Source organism: Lontra canadensis, unplaced genomic scaffold (genome assembly GCF_010015895.1).
Source record: "Lontra canadensis isolate GAN:19392208 unplaced genomic scaffold, GSC_riverotter_1.0 scaffold1, whole genome shotgun sequence".
Classification (NCBI taxonomy): domain Eukaryota; kingdom Metazoa; phylum Chordata; class Mammalia; order Carnivora; family Mustelidae; genus Lontra; species Lontra canadensis.
In genome coordinates, this window is record NW_022630995.1 from 128,817,099 (window position 1) to 128,843,816 (window position 26,718).

Consider the following 26,718-nt stretch of genomic DNA (forward strand, 5'->3'; position numbering starts at 1 on the left):
ATAAATGGCATTTTCCTTGCTTGTCTAAAAGGGATTTAAATTTAACTAACCTTAAATGCATATGTATGTGTATACATTTTCCCCTCACATCCACTTTCATGTGTGAGTCCCCCAGTTTCACATTTCCATAAATGACTCCTCAAATTTTCTTTTTTTAGGTTAGCTTGTTTTTTCTTAATTCCCATAAACTCCATGCCCACTTCACAGCAAAATATGTCAGATAGCCAGGCAACTTTGTACTGCCAATGGCACTGCGGTCATCTTGATTCAAACTACCCTCATCTATCTCTCTTTTGGGTAACTACAACTAGATATTAATTGCTTGCTTAATTTACACCTTACTTTTCTGTACTAATGAATTCTCATCCAACATCTCTTTACCTGTCATCAAGAGGAAAAAAATACCGACAAAATGTAATCACAACTCATGTCTAGATTTTGGTGGAAGACTTTTAGAGAGACATTCTACAAATCATTAGAAATTCGTATATTGATCAAAGAAACATATAGGAACAAGTCTTTAAAGTGATTATCACATAGAGGAACACATGAAATGCTTCATATTTGTCTGAGTACACACCACCCTCTATTGTAACCATGAGGTTGCTAAGTAATTTATAGCCAGATGATGGTGTGTCATGAACTAAAAAACAAATTGCATATTACCCACATTAAATTAATTATATTTTTATTAATTGAAATTCCTTATACTTTCCTTAACCAGTTATCAAAAGAGCAACATCATTAATTACCTATGCCTTACATTGTGCTGGAAAACGCCAAATCTCCTTTCTTCAATGTGATTCCCTCCAAATTTTTTTTTCACGTAATTATCTGGATGATAACCATAGGCAAAGCTTCTCATTTTTCCCATTTGGTTTAAAATTTTCATTATTAATAGGTTTTTTAAATGTCCTCTAAAGTACCTAAAGACACTCCTCAGAAAGGATTTTATTTATTTATTTACCTTTTTTAAAATTTATTTATCTATTTATTTATGAGACAGAGAGAGTATGCAGGGGAGGAACAAAGGGAGAAGGAGAGAAAGAATCTTAACCAGACTCCGCATCCAGTGCAAAGCATAATACAGGGCTCAATCTTATGACCCTGAGATCATGACCTGAGCAAAAATTAGGAGTTGGACACTTAGTTGGCTGAGCCACCCAGACACCACCCACTCAGAAAGGATTTTAAAAGTGAAATAGAAATCAGCCTAATAGAGAAAAATTTTCAGTTGCATTTTCTAGAACATTTTATCCCCAATTTTATACGCTGAATGTAATCAATGGAAAGTTTTCCATCATCCTCTTTTTGCACAGAAATATTAAAGAGAAGATTTTTAATTGCATTAAAAAAATAATGGTTGTAAAAAATGTTCTTCATTTGGTAAGGTACAGAAATGTCACATTCTGCATTTGAAAATACGATACTGAGAAAATAAACATTATAAGTGAAGGTGTCAGTGACTGGTAATGACTGATAAAATATTTCAACAGTCTCAAGATAGAAGAAAAATTATTTGAACTAATAAAATGTTAAAATGTTTCATTTTTTGTCATTATTGATTATTGTGCTTATAGCTACTAACGGAATGTTCGTATAATCATAGAAAACATGAAAACATGCTCTTATCTGGTTGCATCTGTACATTTGAATGTATGTGCATATATACATATGCAACCAGATAAGAACAACTTTTACATCATAAAATAGGTCCATCTACCTGCACCTGAAAGTGCTTAGTTTAACACTAAAATGTTAAACTAAAATATATATTCTATAGCTTGAAACTGAAGAAAAATTATATCACATGAAAATATATAAAAACAAAACTATCCAAGTTTTTTAAAGTTAAATTAAATTCTTATAACAGCAAACAAAAGAGAAATTTTGGTAAAAATTAAATGTATCAAGAAATGCACTTAATTTCTAAAGTTTTGGTTTTGAAGAGGGTAGGGAAGTAAAATAACATTGTCACCTATCTAATAGATATTCTATTTATAGCATAAGATAAGCAAAATCAGCCTAAACAAAATCTATGAGGAAGGTTATTATAAGATAACTCTTCAAATGTCAACCAAGAAATTAATAATAAATATATTTCTAAACTCAAGTTATTTTTTCTTTAAGTAGTCTTACCTACAATCAGAAATTTACCACCTTAATTAACCTGTTATAACTTGGCAAATTCAATAATGTAGTAATTCAACCAGAGTCTTTTGATGCAAGATTATAAACTAATATAAGCCTAAAAGAAAATATATGTGTCTTTACAGTTTCAAATTTGAGAATTTATTGCAATCAAATGTTCACAGTTATTGTATAAAAGTTACACTCTTAAATAATTATTACCTGTTACTATGTTCTTCAGTTGGCTAAGATTAAGAAGGATTAATCAATCCTTCAAAATATCACAGTGAGCAAAAATGTTTCTAAATAATGTTACATGTTCATGGAAATCACTATTAAAAGTAAAGTTTTAAAAATCTTAGGCAAGTAAGATATCATGGTATATATTTCAGCAAAATATTTGCATACATGCACTAAAGAAGACAGAATCCCTTGGTTCTTAACAAACTAGCATTAACTTGCTTTGCAAGTGTTTTGCAGGCCATTTTTAAAGTCTTAATCTCAACTTCTTTATAGTACACTGGCTTGTTATTATGATGGAACAATAAAAAACACTAATAATAATAAACACTGTGACAGTGTTCTGAAATAAATAATAATCAAATTACTATTATTATCACCTATATTCTCTTTCTTTCTGGTAATATTTTTTAATGTATTTGTTAAGTAGTCAATATCCAAATCTCCTTCCTTTAGATCATTTTCATATTATATGTAAAATCTCATTTATCCACTATCTATAAAACTATTTAAAAATAAATTTTTAAATATAAAAATCACATATAATACATAATGTCTACAGAGTCCTTTATAGAATTTTCAAAAATTAGAGGAGAAATAAACATTTGGTATTATTTTAATAACAAATGGTAACTTGCTGAGTGTACACATTACAATGATTTCTACAGATATAATGAGCAATGCACAGAATTCTGTATTTCACATTTTGATTAGAGCGGCAACAAAGCTATATTAACTTTAATTAAATGTTAAATGTGAGATAAATTTTGAAAGTGAAACACAACTCAGTCAATTTCATAACACCAAATTCAGAAAGTTTCACTGTAAATCTACCCCAATTCCGGGGATTAATCAAATTGGTTTGATGTTGTCTGTGCTGAGGGCATTCAAGAGATCTAGAGCATCTGTGTGTATGTTATGGTCTTAACCAATTTGTAGTCGTCCAATTCATTAATTTGTAGTCATCCAATTCATTAATTTCACTACCATCCTGCAGTTTCACTTGGCTAATACTGCCCAAAACCCAAACCAAAGCAAAGAAACACATATCTAGGTGTTGCTTTCCACAGTTTAAATATTTATCAAGGTTACTATTTTTCATGAAATGGCATAAAAGACAAACATAAAATAGAAACTTTACAAAGCCTTCCTTCAAAAAAAGAAAAGGTAATCTAAAATCCCATGTATTTTAACAAAATAATTACGGTTATATTTTAAAATAGCATTGTATCATTGGCAGCCTAGTTTTCTAGCTCAAGTTCTGGAATCCTGTCTTAAAAAAAAAATCCAGTAAAAGAACCAATTAAAAAATGGAATATGAATGTCTCTCCAAATCATACCAAAGAAAAAGAACACAATGTCAGATCTTATTCAAATAGTGCACACATAGCCATAAAAACCATATTTCCCAAGTTGTTATTGTTTGTGATGCACATTTAAGTGCACAGAACATTTGCTTTTATGGCGGTTTTATTCTCAGCATAGTAAATGGCAAAAGGGTTTCTGTTCAATTGACTTTCTCATAAAAGGTTTAATTCCTTACTCATTTTGGCATAAGTTATATCTTGAGTTTCTTACTCTAGCTTATATCTATTGTCTGAGTAAATAAATTCTGCTGTGTAAAACAGACCCAGAGTAAGGGTAAGAGAAAATTATACTTGTTATTAATGACATGAATTGCAGAAGCGAGAAGCCCTTTGGGGGTAGAGTGGGGATGGGAAATGACTTTAAGCCAAAACTGCTATCACAAGGAACAGCTAGGCCTTACACAAAAATAGAATGTTTTATGCTATGTGATGGGGTTCAGTACAGTTCACCTCAGAATGTGTCACTTTGGCATGAGGATTATTTCCAGACAATCTTATTTGAAGACAACAAAGGCCCTACAAACCCACGAAGACCTTTTTGGTCCCCTCCTCCCCTCAGCTGCGTAAAAGAATTGAGATAAGGGGACGTGTACCAGTAGTATTTATTACAGAAGTTTTTTTGTTTGTTTTTGTTTTTTTTGGTAACATAAGGAAAACTCAGCAAGACATGGCAAACATTTGTTGACCAAACTTCTGCTCTTCCATCTCCCTGTGGATTGTCTTCTCCAGTTTGAAGTCCCAGACCCTTACCCTCTTCTTACTTCAGGATGCATATAAACCTCAATTCCCTGTCAATGAGTCTCATTTTCTTATGGGTTCCCATGTATATGTAATTGAATTTATTTTTCTCCTCTTACCTGTCTCATGTCAATTTGATTATTAGGCCAGCCAGAAGAATAGAAATATAGAAAAACTTTTTCCTCCCCAACATATGCCAAGTATCATCTTAAAGTTTTTGGTGCCAGTAAAAAATACTGTAATATTCTATATCCTATTATAGTCAGTTTCTTTGTAATCACAGAAATGTGAATAGAAATAAATTTAAAGATGCTATATTCTTAGATCTATTATATGTTTTATTTATGGTTCCACATATCATAAATCACTAAAGAAAATTCTTAGTGAATCATTGTCTCTATTTAAGAGTTAGTAATAGCAAGTGCTAAGCACACTACTGAGGTATTTAAATATTTAACACATACAGTAGAAGGGAGAGAAATAGATACAGTTGTAGGTATAGATATATGCATAGATATAAAGATGCAAAAGTAAATATAGATATAAATCTCCCTAACTTGAGCTCTAATCTTAATTTTAATATAATCAATAAACATGATTGTACAGATATAACTCATTTTAATAAGTTTAATATAAATGACAAACATTAATCTGATAAATTTGATATGTAAAATAGGACTTAACCTTAAGGTTGAAATAATTAATGAATAATGTAAACCGTACTTTCTTTAAAATTATCTTATTTGCTTATATTTTAAGTAGTTTTTCTTATTAAACTCCTTTTATTTTGAGATAACTGTAGAGTCATATGAGGTTGTAAGAAATAGTAGAGATTCTATGTATGCTTTACCCAGTTTCTACCAATAGTAAGATTTTGAAAACTTTAGTGCAATATCATAACCAGGATATCATCTTTAACACTACCCACTGATCTTACTCAGATTTCCTGTTTTATATGTGACCATTTGTGTGTGGACATGAGTTTAATGTAATGTAACACATGAGTAGGTCCCTATATTTAACACCACAACCACGAAGACATAGAGAAGATCTTTCAGTATTTTTAAAAATTAATTTTAAGGCACTGGTAATCTTTTATAGCAGATGTTAACAAACTTTTTATGGGAAGATCCAGACAAAATGTTTTTTATGCTTTGCAGACCATACTATGTCTGTTATAAATACTCAAATCTCCTTTCATTTTGCGAAACATCCAAAGGAAATTCCTAAATAAATAGCTGAGGCTCTGTTCCAATAACACATTGTTTTAAAAAAAGTGGACTGTAACCTGAGTTTGGCCATTAGTTTCTTGTTTGTTGACTCTTATTCTAAGGTTTGCATAATTACCTTTTATTAGATCTAAAAACAAAAATTTTTTTGGAGGAAAACTCATTCCTGTTATTTAGTTTGTTTTGATTTTTTTTCTATTAAAAATCTAATTAAACATAGGTTTTTAGCAGTTCTTGAACTTAATATTTTAATTTGCTTCTTCCTTTGGGCCATTATATAATTGCAGAAATTCTACGGAAAATAAAGTTCATAATCACAAGGATTAATTTAGGCCATGACAACCAACCATGTCAGGCATTTAGCTGTCATGAATCTTGTTTTGCACCTTAAACTTGGTCAACTGCACACCAGTAAGACAGGTAACTTATTGTTTGGTTGTACATCACTTAGTTCCTTTCTGCTGAAATAAATTCCTCTTGTGAGGTATACATGTGTTAGGCAAAATCCCAAAATAAATAATCCAAAGACACAAATTCTGAGACCCGAGTAATGCATAAACCTTTGGTAATTAACCCAGATAATATAAATGAAAAAATTTTTTAAGATTTTATTTATTTATTTGACAGACAAAGATCACAAGTAGGCAGAGAGGCAGGCAGGGAGAGAGGAGGAAGCAAGATCCCTGGTGCTCAGGGAGCCCAATGCAGGACTGGATCCCAGAACCCTGGGAATCATGACCTGACCCGAAGGCAGAGGCTTTAACCCACTGAGCCACCCAGGCGCCCCTAATGAAATTTTAATACTAGGTGTAATTAGTTAAGGAAGCATTTTGACTTATATATGATGAGAAAGTCTTTTGAAAAAAATCAATAAATTTGATAAATATACTCGGTATAAGTCTGAAAGACAAAAGTTTTTCAAACCATTGTTTTGTGAACCCATAGGGCAGAAAAGATTCCTAGCTATATCCAGTTCATCTATGTCTGTGCTGATATACACATTGACTTGTATTATGCCTAAGTATCCAGCAATAAAGTTGAACATTAGAATATACCAAATGTTTTTTTCTCACATGATATCTAATATCATATGTTTTCACATAACTGATTGCTGGGTGTCAGTTGGACAAAACCTCATTTTGAGAATGTATCTAAATTACCTTAATAGAATATTATGTATATAGTTGTATGATGTCATGCATCAGTGGCACAGCAATATTGCTACCATACCATCTTAGGTCGAAATGACAGAATAAATACACACACACACACACACACACACACACACACACTCTTCCATGAATTTTAAAGCACATTGCTAATAGAATTAATTTTAGTTAATTGTAAAATAGATTTGATAGAAGAAGGGAATAAATTGAACTTGAAACCAAAACATATGCTATTCTTTCTGTACAAGAAGAGAACCTGATATCATAAAATACTCTGTGCATGAATTCAAGGTGCACCTAGTTCACCGTCGTAAAGAAACTATTAACATTTTACTTCAATTATATCAATGGGCTTCTAGTAGCCACACTTGACTACAGAGTATTTCACCTTATATCATTTGAAAAGCTCTGTATATCATTTTATTATCACCTTGGAAATAATATTTTATTTATTCTACCATGTTTGAGAAAGGAAGGTTTTTAGCCATTTTACTTAATATCAGAAAAGTCTTAGGTGTAAATAAACTTGAGGAAAGTTATGAAAAAATGGGATGGGAACCAAGTGAAGATTAGAAATCAGGTTGATCACCAACCTATTCGAATGTTCTGTATATTTAACATCTCAGAATTTCAGTCTGAGTTTTGACTATAAATAAGCAAATATTTTCTCCAGTAGAAACAAATAAAGACAAAATAGGCTTATGAATAAATAACATTAGAAATGTTCAATGATTTATGTACTTACATAGCACATTAAAATAATTTCTAAAATTACTAATTCGGCAATACTTTTTCATAAGCAGTAACCAGTGGTTTGGGGTACCAATAAAATAAATACCAATATTTTTAGGTTTTAGGTTGTTGTAATCCCACATTTACTATGTAAATTTAGCAGAGTTCTTCAGGGTTATCTCAATGGACATTTACGGTTCCATCTAACTCAAATTATGTGGTGCAAACTGAAACCCATCGTTTTTAATCAGGAAGAAATGAGATGTTATCCCAGCATGGCTTGGCATTCACTATTCACTCACTCCACTCCAGGTGCTTTTCACCGGGTAGATTTGGCCTGTTGGCTGAATTGGCCTCCCTGTGTCCCAAGATAACTGCCATGATTGGGAAGCCATATGGTGCAATGCTGTAAGCTATATTAAATTTGAGTCATATTTTGGCCAACTTTGTACTCATAATTTAGACTCAGAATTGTGTCCATGTACATTCCTATATACTTACTGCTTATTGATGTAATTAAACTCACATTTTTTTCTTTCTCTTTTTAAATACTTGCTGATAGGAAATCATGCTACAGTTTAAACTTAAAGGCAGTAGTGGAGAGAAGGAAAGGAATAGAAGGTGACACTTTAGGTTCACCCTGTATTTACCTTTAAAGAAGCAGTCTTCGTTGTGAACAATGGTAATCTTTTGCTTTTTCAGGCAAGCAGCTCTATGCACCTCACAGTGGTTTTCATAAAATTCTCCATCAGATCCACACACAGGTTTATAGTGTCTCTTGCAAACGTCCATACAGGCACATTCTGGTTGCCCTGTCTCTCTGCTGATGACACAGTGCCTTCCCAAACCACAGTATTTATTTTCACAAGACCCCAGAGCGCCATCCTGAATCAGGAATCCTGAAGACAAAGAAGAGGAAAATCATTTGCATTTATGTGTTTAAATAATACGTGCATGTCAAAATATGAAATAAGGAAAAGTCTATGAGAAATATAGTATAATCAGGGTTCAGTTGTTCTCAGTACAAAAGAGACTTGCATTAGACAGGTAGATGACCTTTTGAAAACACTCTCAATAGTCTTTCCCTCCTACCCCCTGTGGTGGAGCTCTTTTCTCCCTCTTCGATGAGTAGTGTGGTCCTTAAGAACATGATCTCCAAAATTGAACTGCCTGAGTTCAAATACTGATTCTACCATTTATTAGCTATATGTCTTTGGACAAATTACTTCTTTGTGCCAAGTTGTCCCATCTGTTACTGATGGTAATAGTATGGACTCCCTCCTAAAGTTGTACAAAATATTACATGTAAGAATCCACAGGAATCACTTCCCTGTCATATAGTGAATGTTAAATAAATATCAACTTTTACATTAATAGTAGGAAAAATGACATGTATGTATATAAAACAAGAAATAAGAATGGGAAATAATTGTTCCTTGTGGGTTCTGGTACTGATCTTTTCTTGTTTGACCTTTGCCACTGGACAATTACAAATACATTTCTTAACTAAATGAATAAATCATGAAGAATTCAATTTTATTGCTACATATTCAGTTTAACAATCTCCATTGGCATCAGAAAAGAGTAAGTAGATCCAGCAGTCTTGTACTAAAACCAAACTAATCAGCTTGAATCACCACACTTTTAAGACAGATTTGGCTTTTATCCTTTGAGAATTTATCTGACTGGAAATTAAAAAAAAATCAGTAAAAAAAGAAGTTAAAAAAATCATTAAAAATATATATGTATGTATTTTTAATTTAATGTAATTAATTTAATTTTAATTATACATATATTTCAATATATTAATTATAAATATATTTAATTATAAAATATATTAAAATAGATATATGATATCTATTTTTATATATTTTTATATAAGTATATATATTTATAGACACACAGATATAATAACACACACAGATATAAGATATAAAAACACACAGATATAATATATACATATACATACGTATGCATGTGTGTATATACATACACATATGAAAAGATTTGTGAGGTAATATACTACAGTAATTTTCTTAGATATTTAGTGTATAATTTTAGCTTGTTGATTTAAAACCATCTCTCCACATGACGACATCATAATAAATAAAAACACAGATTCTGATCCAGAGTTTAAACCATAACCCCACCAGTTACAAACTTTAGGACCTTGGGCAAGTACCTAAACATCCGAGTTTCCTTGTCTGTAAAATAGGAATAATACCATATTCTCATAGGATTATCAAAATTAAAGGGCTTGGCACATGTAAAACTCCATTAAATTGCCTATTATTATTATTATTATAACTACCTTTTTAAAGACTAGTTTTCATAAGGACAGATATATACAATTGAACAAGTATTTAAAAAATCATATTTATTTGTTTTTAAATGAAACCTATAAAGCAGTTTACTTTACTATATACATGTATTACCAAATGGAGTGTAGCAAATTTAATATTACTAAAAGAAAAGACCATACTATCAACTATTTTTTTTAAAGCATGTCTTTTAATACAGATATAAATTGGAATAAATCTTCTCAAAAGCAATTTTTAAGTATTTGAACTTTGATACCACGTTCCAATTATTGAGAAAACAATCTATAAAATTAAAAAAATAAAAAGAAATAAAAAGATACATAATTTTCTGAATAGATCTTCTCGATATAGTGTTATTTTATATGATAACTCACTGAAATATTTTAGTAAATTTTGTAAAATATACTTAATGTGGTAGTTCCTAAAATTTGGCATGCATTAAAGTGGCCTAGTATAGTTGTTAAAACATTGATTCAGCCTCCAAGCCACCTCAGAGTTTTTAACTCAGTGATCTGGACTATGTGTAGCCCAAAATTTATATTTCCAAGTTCTCATGTAATGATTACACTGTTGTTTCTGGGATCATACTTCAGGGTCTTTGATTTATTGAAATTCTACTTTATATTTAAAATAAATGCAACACAAGGAAAAGGTTAGGTAAACAATTAGGTAATGCTCTTAAAGGGAAAAGATGAGAAGGTTAGCTATGAGTAAAAGCATAAAATAATGCAAGTATTTAGAATTAACTAAGGAAAGATAGAGAAAAACAAACAGCTAGGTGGATATAATACTGGGCAAAGTTTTCTCTTGGTATTATTGCTTTCTAATGTTCAATGCATTCCATTTTTAAAAAGTCCAAAATTATTTCAATTGTGACTGTAAAATAATGACTGATTTCAATTTGGAAAATACTTTTCCTCATCCTTATGCCAGTATTTATGCCAATTGTTGATCTAATGTTTATAGAGTCCAAGATGTGACTGTCAGGAAACTCACATATTTGTATACCTTATATTTCCTTTGTGTTCTTACTATCTAATTCTAAGTGGTTGTTTTTTTTGCCATCAAATAGTTTAGGATTTATCAAGAGAATAATTTTTTACTGTCAAGGAATGAGTCTAATGTTTATTGAAAGTCTGATCATTTTACATTTTAGTTACAAATGAGTTAGCTAACTGAATTAGTAGTTTTCATTTTGGGGAAGAATGTCTGCTAAAAATGGAATCATTTTTCATATATCTAGGTTGGTAAATTGCATTCCTAGAGTCTTTCTTCTTAATTTTTTCCTCTCAAAGCCTGTACTCCAGCTCAGAGATTTGTATTAGGATATTGGCCATTTTCTAGGAGTTAATGAACTAGCTAGAAGCTGCATGTTGCATGTAGTTGCTACAATTAAAGGAAATTTAATTAATTCATATGCAATCCAAAAGAAGGCTCATATTATGTAAATGAATAGCTAGAACATATCCTTTCTGACAGTAATTATCCATGACTAACGCTGAACTTAAGTTTCAGCTGAGATTAAATCAATTTAATCTGATCAACATGTCAAAGATTTCTTTTAAGTACATTCAGTCAGATGACACACTAAATGAATTTTAATCAAGAACTTATATCCTGCTCTCTCATAACTTGATAAAATAGCATTTGTTCCAAAAAAAGTGTTGTACATTTAACACTTACATCATTTTATAAATTCTATGCCTTCAGAGCTTTATAAAAACTCCTCAGATTTAAAACTAAAATGAAACCTTAAAAGATAAAAGACACCAAGTTATAAAGCAAAATAATTATATAGAATACTAAAGATGGTCATTTCAGATTCCCAATCATGATGCACTCCTCATCAAGTCATTTATATATGAAATATGCAATTTATCAAACAGTACTTAATATAGATTTGATGTAAAGTGAAATAAACTTTAATAAACTCTACTTATTATTTGCAAGGTTCTATGTCACTTGCTATAGGATAGACGAAAATAATAATTGTTGACACTTTTTTTAGTGGCTCACAAAGGGCATATGGCAGAATTTGAGTGTCAAGTAGTGAGGTAAAAATTTAGGGGCACAAAGGAGAGTGAGATGGATAGTAACAGGTAAAACCTCACAAGCAATGTATCATGTCGCAGTTGAGGTAATGTCTTACAAATGGGTTAGACATTCAGAAGGCTGCTCTAGGAATAGACAAGGTAGGAAATAGACTGATACTGAATTGAAAATAGGAACAGCAGAGGAAGGAAAAAAACAGATATTGATATGCTAATGACTACCTCTAATGATTCCAGTGGAATAGAAACATAATTAATTTAGAATGCCGAGTTATTGAGGTGTTAACTGTCTCATAAAAATGTATAATGTTCGAGTCCAAAATATGAGTATTAGGTTAACTTTGAATTGTTAAACAAAACAGAAGATTTTTGGCTAGAGAACAGGGTTAGAGTCTTTGCTTTTCTATTACCTATTTGTCTGACCTCATCCAGGTTATAATGTCTTCAGGCCTGATATTCAAATAGTTAGATAAGAGGGAAGTAATAAATTATCTTCAGATTTACTCTCATTTAATCCCTTCATTTAAGAATGCTTGGCAAAACACGATTTTGACTTTAATAAAAGCTGTTATCTGAGAAATATATTAAGCTTTCTCTAGAATGCATCATATTTAAACTCACCTACATTAAATAATCATATAATTATCTAGTTTAAATATTTTCATATTTTAAAAATAGCCTCAGTCATATAAAATGTGAAATTATTTTTCACTTAGATTTTCTAATTTCTCTTTTCTAAGATTTTGTCATTATATATTCTATTTTTTATCATGTTAATAATTACAACAATGGATCATGAAATCAGAGTCCTTTAATTTGTATTCCAACAGTCACTATAAGTGCAATTTTTAGGCAATTAGTTAAAATTGGTGTGCCTCAGTTTCCCTAACTAGAACAAAGAAACTCTGGAAGTATTATTTAATGAATAAATAAAATGAGGATAATAATAATGGCCATAGGATAATATGATTGATACCACAAGAGGATTCTGTGAGATAATGCACTGCACGTGCTTGGCTTAAGAGTTTGTGTTTAACAAATATAGTTATAATTATTAAGAACTATCACTTACTGTAGACTTGGCATGTAGAATATATTGACTTAAAATCACTGGAATGAATAAAGAACAGCTTTTGACAACTCTAGCTTTAATACGTCTATTAGGAATGAATTTATGGGAGCGTGGAAATATGTTTTTCCCAAGTAACATGTCTAAAATTTTCAAGAATATCCATTACATAAAAATTTCCCTTATCTGCAAAAACAAGACACCTTCAAATTTATATAATAACATTTTGCTTTATAAATAAGTATAATACTTTGGTGATGGTTTTGTTACCCACATATAGAAAAATCACAAAACTCTTCAGTAAATACAAAATACAATTTTTTGTTGCACACTGCAAACTCTAACAAAACACAGTCAGTCCTTACAAACTTCATGGCAAGTAGCAGTTTAAGTAAATATTCCAATGCCTGCAGAAGATTGAGCACAATATGATCTTTTCATGACCTTTAATGATTGAGATATGTTTATCCTGCTGCTGCTTTGTGAAGTCAATCAAAATAAGTCTGCATGAATGATAGTTTGCCCAGTGCACCACTACTGAAAGACAGTTTAAATGGTCACATGACGGTACTCCAGTGAATTTGGAAACTTCTTCCCCATCTTATTTTAGACAGTCCATTGGACTTCTGTAAGCACCTTCATGTAATTCTGCAATCAGATTGATTTTAAAAGAAGTAAATATGAAAAAAAGATAAGTAAAACAAAACAAAACAAAAACCAGGAATTCAGTTAAGTTCCAACGATCCAAAATATAGTTTCTGTTGAAATCAAAGAAATTTTTGCCAGCACAGGTGATTTTTGATGTGTTGTTTTAAGAAGTTATCACTAGCTAATATGCTAACAGTTATTTACTTCTTGTTTGATGTCCTCAACTGCAGTATAATTCCAACAGCAGAACACTGAAAGAGGCTAAGATGCACTCTCAGAAATCTTTCACCCCAACTAGTGACCTTGATAACAGAGCATACAAAAATGTTTCCTCATCATTAATTTTATTTTTCCTGTGTCCCATCTAGGAGCCATGATTTCTCTAATAACTTAATATTTCTATCCTGTTGAGAACTTGTGTTTATACACTTCAGCAAATAACAATATTCTCATCTTCTCTGTGATATTTTTAGATCATGGAAATGGTTGGAAGCTAAATTGTACTTGATAATAGTGTCCTTCAGTAGCTAGGAATGCAATGGCATTAGAGATATGCTAGTAGACAGATAATTTGAGAAACAGACAGATAGATCGTAGGTGTGTATATGGCATTTGAGACCTTTCCTTTACATAGCAGTGACAATTAAAAACAAAACATTTATGTTTAGATATTTTAGTTCTGTAAAGATTTTGAGTGATATTAAAGGAAAGAAGTATTTCTTTTGTTTAATGGCTGCTACTATCTTCTATAAATGATGTTGATTGATATAGCAAAGAAAATAAATCAATTAGCAGACATAATATAAAAGCTTTATTTTATAGAAGTATATGCAATGAGAGTAAAGACATTTGTTCAATCATCTGTGATACTTGAAGTATTTCAGGCTTTGGAATAAACCCAAAACTTTAAAAATATCTTATTTCTTATTTATTTAAAAAATTAAAGCTGTAGATGGATTATTCTCAAACAATGTAGATATTTTCACACTTGATAAAGAATATTAAATGACTATGGCTTCCTGGCTGGCTCCATTGGTTAAGCCTCTGCCTCCAGCTCAGGTCATGATCCAGAGTCCTGGGATCCAGCCCCTCATCAGTCTCCCTGCTTCACAGGGTACCTGCTACTCCCTCTCCCTCTGCCTCTACCCCTTGCTTGTGCTCTTTCTCTCTCTCTTACATAAATAATCTAAAAGAAAAAAGAAGAAGAAGAAGAATATTAAATAACAAAATAAAATACTTAAAGTGAAGGTCAAACATTGTAATGGAAGGGTAGATCTGGGTACAAAACCTAACGATTAATTATAATGCTGATTGCTGGAGTCAGACCAGTCAAATGGCCAATAGGAATTGAGGGAGAAAAGACAGAAATTTTTATTAGAACTGTAAGAATGACTGCTAGAAGAATATTGCTTTTAGACCTTAAAAGTTTCCAATTTAAAATCTACTTCAATAAATTGCTTTTAATATGCTTCATTTCTTTTGAAAAACATTATTTTTCTTGGTGTGCCTGAGTGGCTCAGTTGGTTAGGCTGGGATACACTTCTCCCTCTCCCTCTGCCCTTCCTACAATTGTGTGGAAGTACAGACTTCCATAATCACAAAAAGTCAAATACAATATGATTCCAATTATGAGATCCCTAGGGAAACAAAATCATGCAGACATAAACTAGGATGGTAGTTTGACAATAGGCCGGGGGAGGGGAAATGGGGAGTTGTTGCTTAATGGGTACAGCTTCAGTTTTGCAAGATGAAAAAAGATTTGGAGGGGCACCTGGGTGGCTCAGTGGGGTAAAGCCTCTGCCTTCGGCTCAGGTCATGGTCCCAGGGTCCTGGGATCGAGCCCCGCATCGGGCTCTCTGCTCTGCGGGGAGCCTGCTTCCTCCTCTCTCTCTCTCTGCCTGCCTCTGCCTACTTGTGATCTCTGTCTGTCAAATAAATAAATAAAATCTTAAAAAAAAAAAAAAGAGATTTGGAGAATTCTGAAGTGTGGTGGTGATGGTTGCATAATTAACCACTGGGTTATACAATTAACAATGGTTAAAAAGGTAATTTTTTATGTATTTGACAACAATAAAAATTTGGAAAAAAATTGAAAGTCCAAAGAGTTCCTATATATCCCCTTTCTCCATCACACAACTTTCTCCATCATCAACAGAACTTGATCATCCATTATTTGCAAAAAAGAGCCTTTGTTTCCTAAAACTCAACTTATTACCACATCCAGGACACTATACTTCTATGATTAAGTTATAAAACTTCAATCTCTGTCATTTTTCGAGTTTGTTGTGGGTTTTTTTGTTTTTTTTTTCCTCTTTGCCGGTGTAAGTCAACATAAGGGAGGGCTTTCTGAAACAGCAAAGCATGAGAGATCAAATACATTTGATGTCAAGTTCAGAATACACAGTTCATTACTTTACAACTCTAACTCCGATTCCCATGGTCACTCAAATTCTTTGCACGTTAAAAAAAAAAAAAAAAAAAAAAGAAAAGAAAAGAAAAAGAAAACACAAGACACTCTATTCACATCAACTAATTTCTTTCAACAAATCACTTACTTCTCCCCTCCATCAACTCTGGCTTAAATCTGCTTCCTATACAATTTTTTCATAAACCTTATCTTCTGAATTCTGTCAGTTCCCCTGATGTAGGTTTTGGAATAAAAGCAGGTGTTTTTGGTTTTTCATGCACTTAACATCTTAGCAGTAACAGACACAGGTTCAATCCACAGCTTGAACTGGACAAAGTTCAAGGAGGAAATAAAAGAATACTACCTCAAACGTATTATGTAACCACCTTATAATGGAAGGACACGCAATCCAGACCAGTAGGATTCTAGAAAGTATTCTGGAGGAGAAAAGGCCGGCACTGTATGGGGATTAGTCATGTAAAGAAGAGAATCTGAAAAGGAGATCTTGAACAAAGGTGTATATATATGCACACAATGATTCCATGTTACAAGAATGCAGAGATTGTTAGAAGATGTGGTTAGCATATTAGAAAAGGATTATAATGAACAGCCCTGAGCACTATGTTAGGGATGTTCTACTCTGGCAGTGGAGGCTGGTATTTTATAGTTTTAAGAAAGATCCGATATGCTGGATAGAAAAGAAACAATAGTCAGGAAGCTAGCAGCCTGGCCTTGTGGAACTAATGTGAGTCAGAACAAGGACAGCTATAAGCAAATCAATTTATAGAGCAGTACAGTATCAGTCATAAAGAGAGGAAGCAAAAAGAGTAGCTTTGAATATTAGAAGAAAGAGTTTAGAAGTAGTTATAAATAAAGATAACTTTGTGAATAGCATTGTAAGCCATTGAAGAAATTCTTAGCAGTCTCAATATTCTTGAATAATAATAACAGTAAGCACAATAAATAATGGGTTCTGGATTAAAATAACACAATTGAGGGTGGAATTCAAATATCTTTAATTGCATCAATTTACATTATTGTATTATTTTTCATCAATATTTTGTCATCTCACATAGAAGAGTGGGGAAGTAAGACTATGACACTATTCAGAATAATAGTTCTACTTGTTAAGTGTGGTGAAAGGATTTGACATGCACAGATACTTACCATGATACTGATGAGGATGATGTGGTGGAAGGATTTGAATGTATGAAAAGCAGAAGCAACTATAAGAAAGTGCTGCAAATAAGGTACAAAGAACAGAGTACAGATACGAAAAAAAAAGGCAGTTTTCTGAGTTCTTGCCTGGTAAATTGTTTTAGTACTTTACTATCACGTACAGTCACAGAGTTAAGTCTAGCATATTCTTTTCCAGCTGAAATGACAATCCATCATGATGTTTCTCTAATACATATAGAAAATAAAAACTCTCTTTCTATCCACTAAAATAACAAGAGACTTTTTATATATACAATTGCCAAGATCTTGAGGTTCTATTTTTTTAAGTTATTGGTTATTATTTCCTTTATATTAAGAAGCTTTAATATATATGTGCTTTTTTCATGTGTCCAAAAATTAAGCTGTATATAGCAGAAATATAATTTACATAGCTTAAAACTAATTATCCTAACAAAAAATGATTGTTATACTAGAATTGTTAATATATTTATTTTAAAATCTTATTTAAATTTTTATAAGTTCTTATTTAAATTCCAATTAAGGAAAATACAGTGTAATATTAGTTTCAGGTACACAGTACAGTGACTCGACACTTCATAAAACACCCAGTGCTCCTCCCAGCAAGTGCACTCTCCTTAATCCCTGTCACCTCTCTAACCCATCCCTCCACCCACTTCCTCCTCTGATAATCATCAGTGGGCTTGGTTTGCCTCCCTTTTTGTTTGCTTTTTTTTTCAGTTGCTTGTTTGTTTTGTTTTTTAAATTCCACATATTATCTTTTTCTCTGACTTATTTCAATTAGCAGAATATTCTCTAGCTCTATCCATATTACAAATGGCAAGATTTTATTCTTTTTCATAGCTCAGTAATATTTCATTGTGTGTATGTATACAAACGATCAAAACTAAAGCCATACACACACACACACATCTATATGTATGTATTATGTGTATATATATATATACATATTATGTATATAATATATACATAAGTCACTTCTATCACTTCTTTATCCTTTCATCAGTGAGTAGATGGACACTCGTGCTGTTTCCATAATTTGCTTATTACAGGTAATACTGCTATAAACACATATATATCTCTTTGAATTAATCTCTTATATATATCTCTTTGAATTAACATTTTTGTATCCTTTTTGTAGATATCTAGTAATAAAATTGTTGGATTTGGAGGTAGTTCTATTCTTAACTTTTTGAGGAACTCCATACTGTTTTCCAGATTGGCTGCACCAGTTTGTACCCCCACCAGCAGTGCAAGAAGTTTCCTTCCTCTAACTCCACATCCTCACCCAACACCTGTTGTTTCTTTTATTGTTGTTGATTTTAGCCATTCTGACAGTTATAAAAAGATATCTCATTGTATACAGCAATACAACCCCACCTCAAGAAGCAAGAAAAATCTCAATAAACAATCTAACCTTGTACATAAAGGAGTTAGAAAAAGAACAACAAACACAGTCTAAAGCCAGCAGAAGGAGGGAAATAATAAAAATTAGAGCAGAAATAAATGATATAGAAACTAAAAAAAAAAAAAAAATCAATAGAACAGATCAATGAAAACAGGAGCTAGTTCTCGACCAAAAAAAAAAAAGATAAACTTCTACCCAGACTTATCAAAAAGAGAGAGAGAGAGACTGAAATAAATTAAACCACAAATGAGAGAGGAGAAATAACAACACCACAGAAATATAAACAATTATTAGAGAATATTATGAAAAACTATGCTAATGAATTGGATTACCTGGAAGAAATGGATAAACTCATAGACACATATAAACTACCAAATCTGAAACAGGAAGAAATAAAAAAAAAAAAATTTTGAACAGACCAATAATCAACCAAGAAGTTGAATCAGTAATAAAAGAACTCATTTGCCTCCCCCCAAAAAAGTCCAAGGCCAGATGGTTTCACAGGGGCATGCTACCAAACATTTAAAGAGGAGTTAATACCTATTCTTCTCAAACTATTCAAAAAAAAAAAAAAAATAGAAAAGGAAGGAAAACTTCCAAATTCATTCTATGAAGCTAAAATTACCCTAATGTATTTCTATTTAAAATCTCATTTAGCTATGTTCCACTATGATTTTTAGGTCTTTGGTCTTAACTAATTTACCTCTATTTTCTAGGTTTATGTATTTTTTTGTTATTGTTTTGTTTCATATCACTGTTTATTATTTCACACTTTCTAAAAAAACAATTTGTTTTTTCAGCTCATTCTATATTTATCACATCTGCATATTTGCAATCTCATTTTTCCACATAATAAAATAAATATTTTAATTCATTGTGTGACTAATACAAAAGCTTTTTTCAGTTATTTTAAAGATTATTTTATTAATTTTATTAGATAAGTGAGTTGCTCTCTCAGCATTCCAAATATTTTGATTCTGGTGTTTTCCCAGTCACTGGATGTTGGTTACTTTCAAAGCACTGATAAACTCTTTATAAGTTATATAACAAAGGACAATATTATACTACAATATACAAAAAATTTTTATCTTTTTAGAAATGTTTTAATTTCCATTTGCACATGATAATCTCTATACACACCTTTATATCATGTATAATTTGCTTAGATAATATTATTGCTTTTCCATTTTACACCACTGGCAGACAGATATGGCAGATTTGGTATAAATTTAGAAGTTATCTCATGATCTGGCACCTCACTTTCCCTGCCCTGCCAACATACCTGGCACTGATACTCTTTTCCAAGGGTTTCTCTCTCATTATGCCTTTTAGTCATCAGTGCCACATGATCTCATTGGACTGATATTGTATGGTTTTTATAACTTGATGACTATCCTTGTTTCTTTCCTCTGCCTGTCTTCTCTTTCTTGGATGTAGAAGTTATGTTACAGAACTCTCTACAAAAAGATGACCAGCCAAGTCCTAGAAAGTATGTTAACATATGTGTCATTTGTATTTAGTCTCCAAAGGACCTTATGTTTTAATAAGGATATGAGATAATTAAAACATAAATATTTATAAGGTAAAAAAAGCCTTATCTCGTGGAAAATACAAAATGATATGAAATTTTAGAGCAGGAGATTTATTTTGAGGGAAAGAAATAACAAAAGCTTTCTAATAGAAGTCATATTTGATCAGAGAGTTAAAAAAATTGGCTAGGATTTTGACAGGTGGAAATTGGTTAGAAAAGTTAGAGCATGGGAACACTAAAGAGCAACATTTTATGTCCCACAAAACTTGGCTGTTGTATCATTTTTATATGAACCTTACAAGTAGTTTCAGAATGATAATTTCCTAAAGTGGTAAGTCAATCCTTATCATTGCCCCAATGAAAGAAAGCTAACAGAACTTATGATATCTTTTCTTAAATAATTTATTTTTAGGTAATTATCCACCATATATTTTTAAAATTACATAAAAAGTAACAATATTTTTTTTCTATGTAGTTCTTTGAGTGGTAGCTCTGAAACAGAGAAACACCTACAAATTAAGTTTCTTTTCTAATAACTATCATTTATAAATACGAACTAAAGCATTTTCCTATTTTCTCTTTCTTAATCTTTGTGAACTATGAACTAAGTTTTATTCATTTTCTGTTTTCCAAATAAAAAAGAAAAGAGCTCAAATTGTTACTTATCACGTCCTAGGTCACACAGCTGGTAAGCAATGACACAAGGCTTCAAACTCACATCTTCAAACATTACATCATTTTGCCTGGATTTTGTTCCTATTGTATTTTAGAATTCTGGTGTTATATATAGGAGATATGTATTATACACAACTGAAAAAGTAAAACTTGAGCTTAATAGAAAGCCTAGGAGTCTGAATTTGACAGTCATCTATATAAAATGATAGGTGATAACCTGAATGAATATAAGGAAAAAAATATATATAGAAGGGTGAGTTGGAATTATAGCAATTTGGATTTTGGAAAGTTTTTCACAAACGTAGAGTACATTCACCTTTAGTCATAAAAGAACTTATAATTAAAAAAAAAAAAAAGTCTTATTTGCTCATTAGTAGTTACGAGCATTGGACCTGGAGTCCCACTGACTGAGTTTAAAACCTGGCTCCATCAGTATCTGTTCGTATGATCTTGAAACTTTTCTTGGTTTCTTTTTACTTTAGTTCTCTCATCCGCAAAATGGGGATGGTAATAAAACTTATTTCATTTCATAGATTTATTATAAATTAATGCATGTAAAGACCTTAAAATACTACCTGTCTGTTAATAAATACCATACTACTGTTAGTTGTTATTAATATCAATATTATTACTACTGTTGTTATTATTGTTATTTTATTTCATTCTAATGGATAACCAAAAAAGGAAGAGATTTTCAAAAGAGTAGCAATCCAAAGTTTATGTGCTATTTAATACTCACTGGAACAATATTTAACAAGATAACCTCTCAGGCTATCCCACAAACTCTACTTAGCCCTTAATGACTCACTAGTATGGTACCATATTGTTGATACTACAGAAAATGTTCTCCAACAAAAATGTGGCCAACAGTTTAACTTTGGATCTTATGACCATATTTCTTCTTTTGTAGAAGATTTCCTGTCCACATTATCATACTATATGGTACCTGAAGAATACTGAATGTTGAATGCAGTGAAGAAAAGTTCTCTCCCCACAATACATTCAATCCTAACACCATACAAGAATATTAGCAATCATAAGCATAGCCCTCAAGCAGGTGATTCAAAGATTCTTCTCTGAAGGATTTATAACCTACTATTGGGAGTTCCCTAAAATTGATCCACCCCAGTCATTCACAGAGAAATTTACAGTTGAAAAACCTTACCCAGTACTCAGAAATTACAAGTCAGCTTTTTGATATCTCTCTTATGATCTGAAGCAGAAAGCCAACATTAACTGGACATCTGAGTAAACTGTCTAACATGGATAATAAAGCCAAAATAAACATACTTACAAAGATAGTGTGAAATGAGATTGTTCAGGGAGAAAAATACCACAAATATCAAACCAAACCAAACTGGTAATTTATATTCTGATAGAAATAAAAGATAATAGTTAATCCCTAAAATAAGAGCAAGAAGATTTTTTTAAACCAAAAGAGTTATTGGAATTTAAGATTCTGATAGTTAATTAAAAACTTCAAGAGGAAATCAAATAAGAAAGTTAAGAAAAACTTACAGAAAATAAATAGAAAAAATAACACATTAAAAAAGATAAAACTTTAAAGCAAAATGGATACCACTTCCAGAATTCCAAAGTCCAAATAATAGAAGGTCCAGATGGAGAGAGAAGAAAAACAGATGGTAGGAAATAATAAAATTATTAAAATATTTCCCAGAACTAAAGGACATTTATCTCCAAATTGACAGTGTTCACCCAGTACCCAGTAAAAGGAATTAGAATAGACAAATACAATGACATTGTGAAATTTAAAAATACTGAAAACAAAGAGAATTTTTTACAAGCTCCCAAAGAGAAGAAAAAAAGTGTTCAGTAACACAACGTGGATTAGGAAACAGCACAGCTTCTGATTTCCCAGCAGTAACAGGGAAATCAAAAAGTCCATAAAGCACTATAAAATTCTGAAGGACAAAGGACCTTGTGCTGATGCTGTCCCTGTACCTGCTCTCCTCTCCATATCCTGCTCCTGAGGACACCTCTTTCTCTCCATAGAGGTATTTCTGCTTTGACTTATTTCTGAGAGCTGGAGTTAGGGAACAGAAAAATGTGAAGCAAAAAAATTCAAAGACCTCTCTGCTCATATGTCTGCTGCATTTCAATACTTGGTTCGTACTACAGCCCTGACACCTGCCTTACTGCAAACTCCCTGGTCCTTTAGATATTCTAATATGGTGATCTCTTTAAAATTATCTAACCTACCTACCAACACACAACATTCTTTGTCTAACTCCCACTCATCACAAAGGTTTCACATTACATGGCTTCTCATCAAAAAGACTTTAATTCACACCCTTCTTTTACATCTGTCTTTACTTAACTACTAACATAATTCCACCACTGGGCATCAGTGCCAACATACTTTTGTAGAACTCTGTGCCTTTTCTCCATAACATCTAAAACAAAATTATGGTTATAAGGCTACTTGTTTGAATATCTGTTTAATGTCCTTACACAATAGAAATGAAACACAATGCTGAAATTTAAAATGACGCATTTAGGTTGATACAACTTCAATAAAAAGATATTCTATGTTGATGGATTTGAAGACTAAATATTGTTAAGATCACAATAGTACCCAAAGTTTCCATTGTGGCTAGCTATTATTATTATTTTACATTATTTTAACATTAAAATGTATTTATGTATTAATTAATTTATTTATTTGAGGTGGGGAGTAGGAGGAAGGACAGAAGGAGAGGGAGAGAGGGAATCAGAAGGTTACTTCTGGCTGAGTACAAGCCCATACAGGACTCAATCTTAAGACTCTGAAATCATAACCTCAGCGGAAATCAAGACTGGGATGCTTAACTGACTGAGCTACCCTGGTGCCCCTATTTTATCCCCCCCCCTTTTTTTTTTTAATGCTGATGAGAAACATGCTTATAGCATAGTTGTCATTAATTTTAAGATATTCTGGTTACTTTTGTAGATTTAACCTGCTTTGGTTAAATAGGAATTTGTTTTCATTTATTTTGCTCAAGTGTTTTCTTTTATGATCATTTAGATGATTGAAACATTTTGAAAAAAATCTCAAAAATTACTGACTCATATCCCTTGGGGCTATTACTTCAATCACATTCCCAGAAGTCCTAAAGTTTTCTATTGGTTATTTCCCACCATAACCTCTCTGTCTTTACCTACTCTTTAACTATTCTTTTTTTAAATTTTCCTTTTCATCAACTTCTCATAAATAGAATTTATTTTCTTTTTCCAGTGCCTTACATTAAGGATTGGAGTTTTGGAATTTTTCTGGGTCTCTTAACAGGCAGAGAATCAATTTAAGGCTTCATTCTTTCTTCAGGATTACAACTTCTTAGTTTCCAGTCTTCTGATGTATAAATTAATTGCTCTTTTCTCTGAAATGACAAATATCAGCTTCTACATTCTATCTATCTTGATATGAAACTCTTGGGTTCACTATATCAACTTGTATTTCATTCTGAAATTTAATGTCTTTATAGCTAAAAAGTTTCTTGCTGATAACAACATAATCTACCTATTTTGCAAAAAGACTCCAGAATTTAATCATGGTTATCATTATACTTGTATACCGTAATATCAACTGCCAGTAATCATCTGTATTAGCCTCAGAACTCATGTTGAAATATTTTTGCAAATTTAAAAAACAAATGTCTATTTTACATGTATAATTAAAAATTGAACAGCAATTTCAAAAATTAAAACATCTTATTTCATAAAATAAGGTGTATTTGACATCATGAAATAACATAATGGTGAAGTAATTGATTTGCTCTTCTTGGCTAATTAGAAAAGTATGGAAGCAGACATAAAGAATTTAGTATGTGTTTTAGTCAAACAAGGCCACATGGTGTCACAGAATGCTAGAGTAATAAGCATCATATAGTTGTATAAATAGAGAAACTGGTAGAAAAGTTGCTTTATAAAAAGTGAACATACATATTTTATACTCAGAGCTATTGTCATGGTATCATGTATCATTTTGAAAATAATGATTTTATTTTAGCAAAATAATGCTTGTTAAGTTAATGATATAAAATTTGATACTACTGGCTTTATAATTTGGTTAGTAGATATGATGCTAGAAGTAGGGAGTTGTTTTTGTTTTGTTTTGTTTTGTTTTGTTTTGTTTGTAGAAAATTCCCAAACATTCAATGAGTAGGGATAGGGAAACTAGCACAGTTCTGTCTTTCCATAGTGTTTATCTCAGGTGACACTTTTATTTTTATTGAAGAAAAATGTACTCTCTATATCACAAAAAATTTTGTTGTTGTTGTTAAAATAATCCAGTAAAAACTGAAGGCTAAAGGCTTCTGATTAGTCAAAGAATGGGCAACTATTATATTCTTTTCCAAAGCTAACTGCTATCTTATATGTATGTCTGGAATCCTTTCCTCCTAGAATTTATCCATGGTCAAACACCAAAATTGCTAATTTTTAGATTTCCTTTACATGAAGGAGAATCCCATCCACATTTCTTTTCCCTTTCCCAAATCCATAAACTACAGATGAGGAATCAAGAAATCCTGGTGCATCATGTCACAACATTCTTCAAGTTGAGTCAGAAAACTAAGAGCAAAATGAGAGACGACCTCAAAGTAGAAAGGGAAAGAAAGAGAGGAAAGGAGTGAAAGACATTTTTTGGAATATTTCTGAACATTGTCATATTATAATTTTCTTTAAAATTTTGCAAATTTTTTTCTGTTCTAATCAATGCTACTAATATTAAAATTTGTACAAATAAAATAATTTTTGGTATATACTTACACAAAAACTATATAACCCAAGTTTGTCAAAGGTTTCTTTAGAAACTCACCATATATTCCTCCCTGTATAGTATAATCCAGTTTGACAAAGGAACTTGAAATATGGATTAGACTTAAAGTGAGGGAGTGGAAAACAATTTACCATGCTAATGCGCATGAAAAGAAAGCTGGGGTAGCAATCCATATATCAGATAAATTAGATTTTAAGCCAAAGACTATAATAAGAGATGAGGAAGGACACTATATCATACTTAAAGGGTCTGTCCAACAAGAAGATCTAACAATTTTAAATATCTATGCCTCTAACATGGGATCAGCCAATTATATAAACCAATTACTAATGAAATCAAATAAACACATCAACAATAATACAATAATAGTAGAGGACTTTAACACCCACCTCACTGAAATGACAGATCATCTAAGCAAAAACTCAACAAGAAATTAAAGGCTTTAAATGACACACTGGACCAGATGGACATCATAACATCACAGATATATTCAGAACATTCCATCCCAAAGCAACCAAATACACATTCTTCTCTAGTGCACAGGCAACATTCTCCAGAATAGATCATATCCTGGGTCACAAATCAGGTCTCAACCAGTACCAAAAGACTGGGATTATTTCCTGCATATTTGCAGACCACAGTGCTTTGAAACTAGAACTCGACTACAAAAAGGAAGTTGGAAAAAACTCAAATACATGGAGGCTAAAGAGCTTCCTACTATAGAATGAACGTGTCAACCAGGAAATTAAAGAAGAATTTTAAAAAATTCATGGAAACAAAGAAGATGAAAACACAACTGTTCAAACTCTTTGGGACACAGCAAAGATAGTCCTGAGAGGAAAATATATAACGGTACAAGCCTTTCTCAAGAAATAAGAAAGGTCTCAGATACAAAACCTAACCCTACACCTAAAGGAGCTGGATAAAGAACAGCAAAGAAAACCTAAACCCAGCAGAAGAGAAATAATAAAGATCAGAGCAGAAGTCAAGGAAATAGAAACCAAAAGAACAGTAGAACAGATCAATGAA

General features: G+C 31.6%; 1 protein-coding gene across 2 annotated transcripts in view; it reads right to left on the reverse strand.

The window, feature by feature from the left end:
- Positions 1-26,718, reverse strand: part of FSTL5 (follistatin like 5) — a 723,315-nt gene that overhangs the window by 485,820 nt on the left and 210,777 nt on the right. For both annotated transcript variants that reach the window (XM_032863481.1, XM_032863472.1), the window contains exon 4: positions 8,256-8,504. In XM_032863481.1, the coding sequence (XP_032719372.1) occupies positions 8,256-8,504 (249 nt within the window). The remainder of the gene's footprint in view (positions 1-8,255; positions 8,505-26,718) is intronic.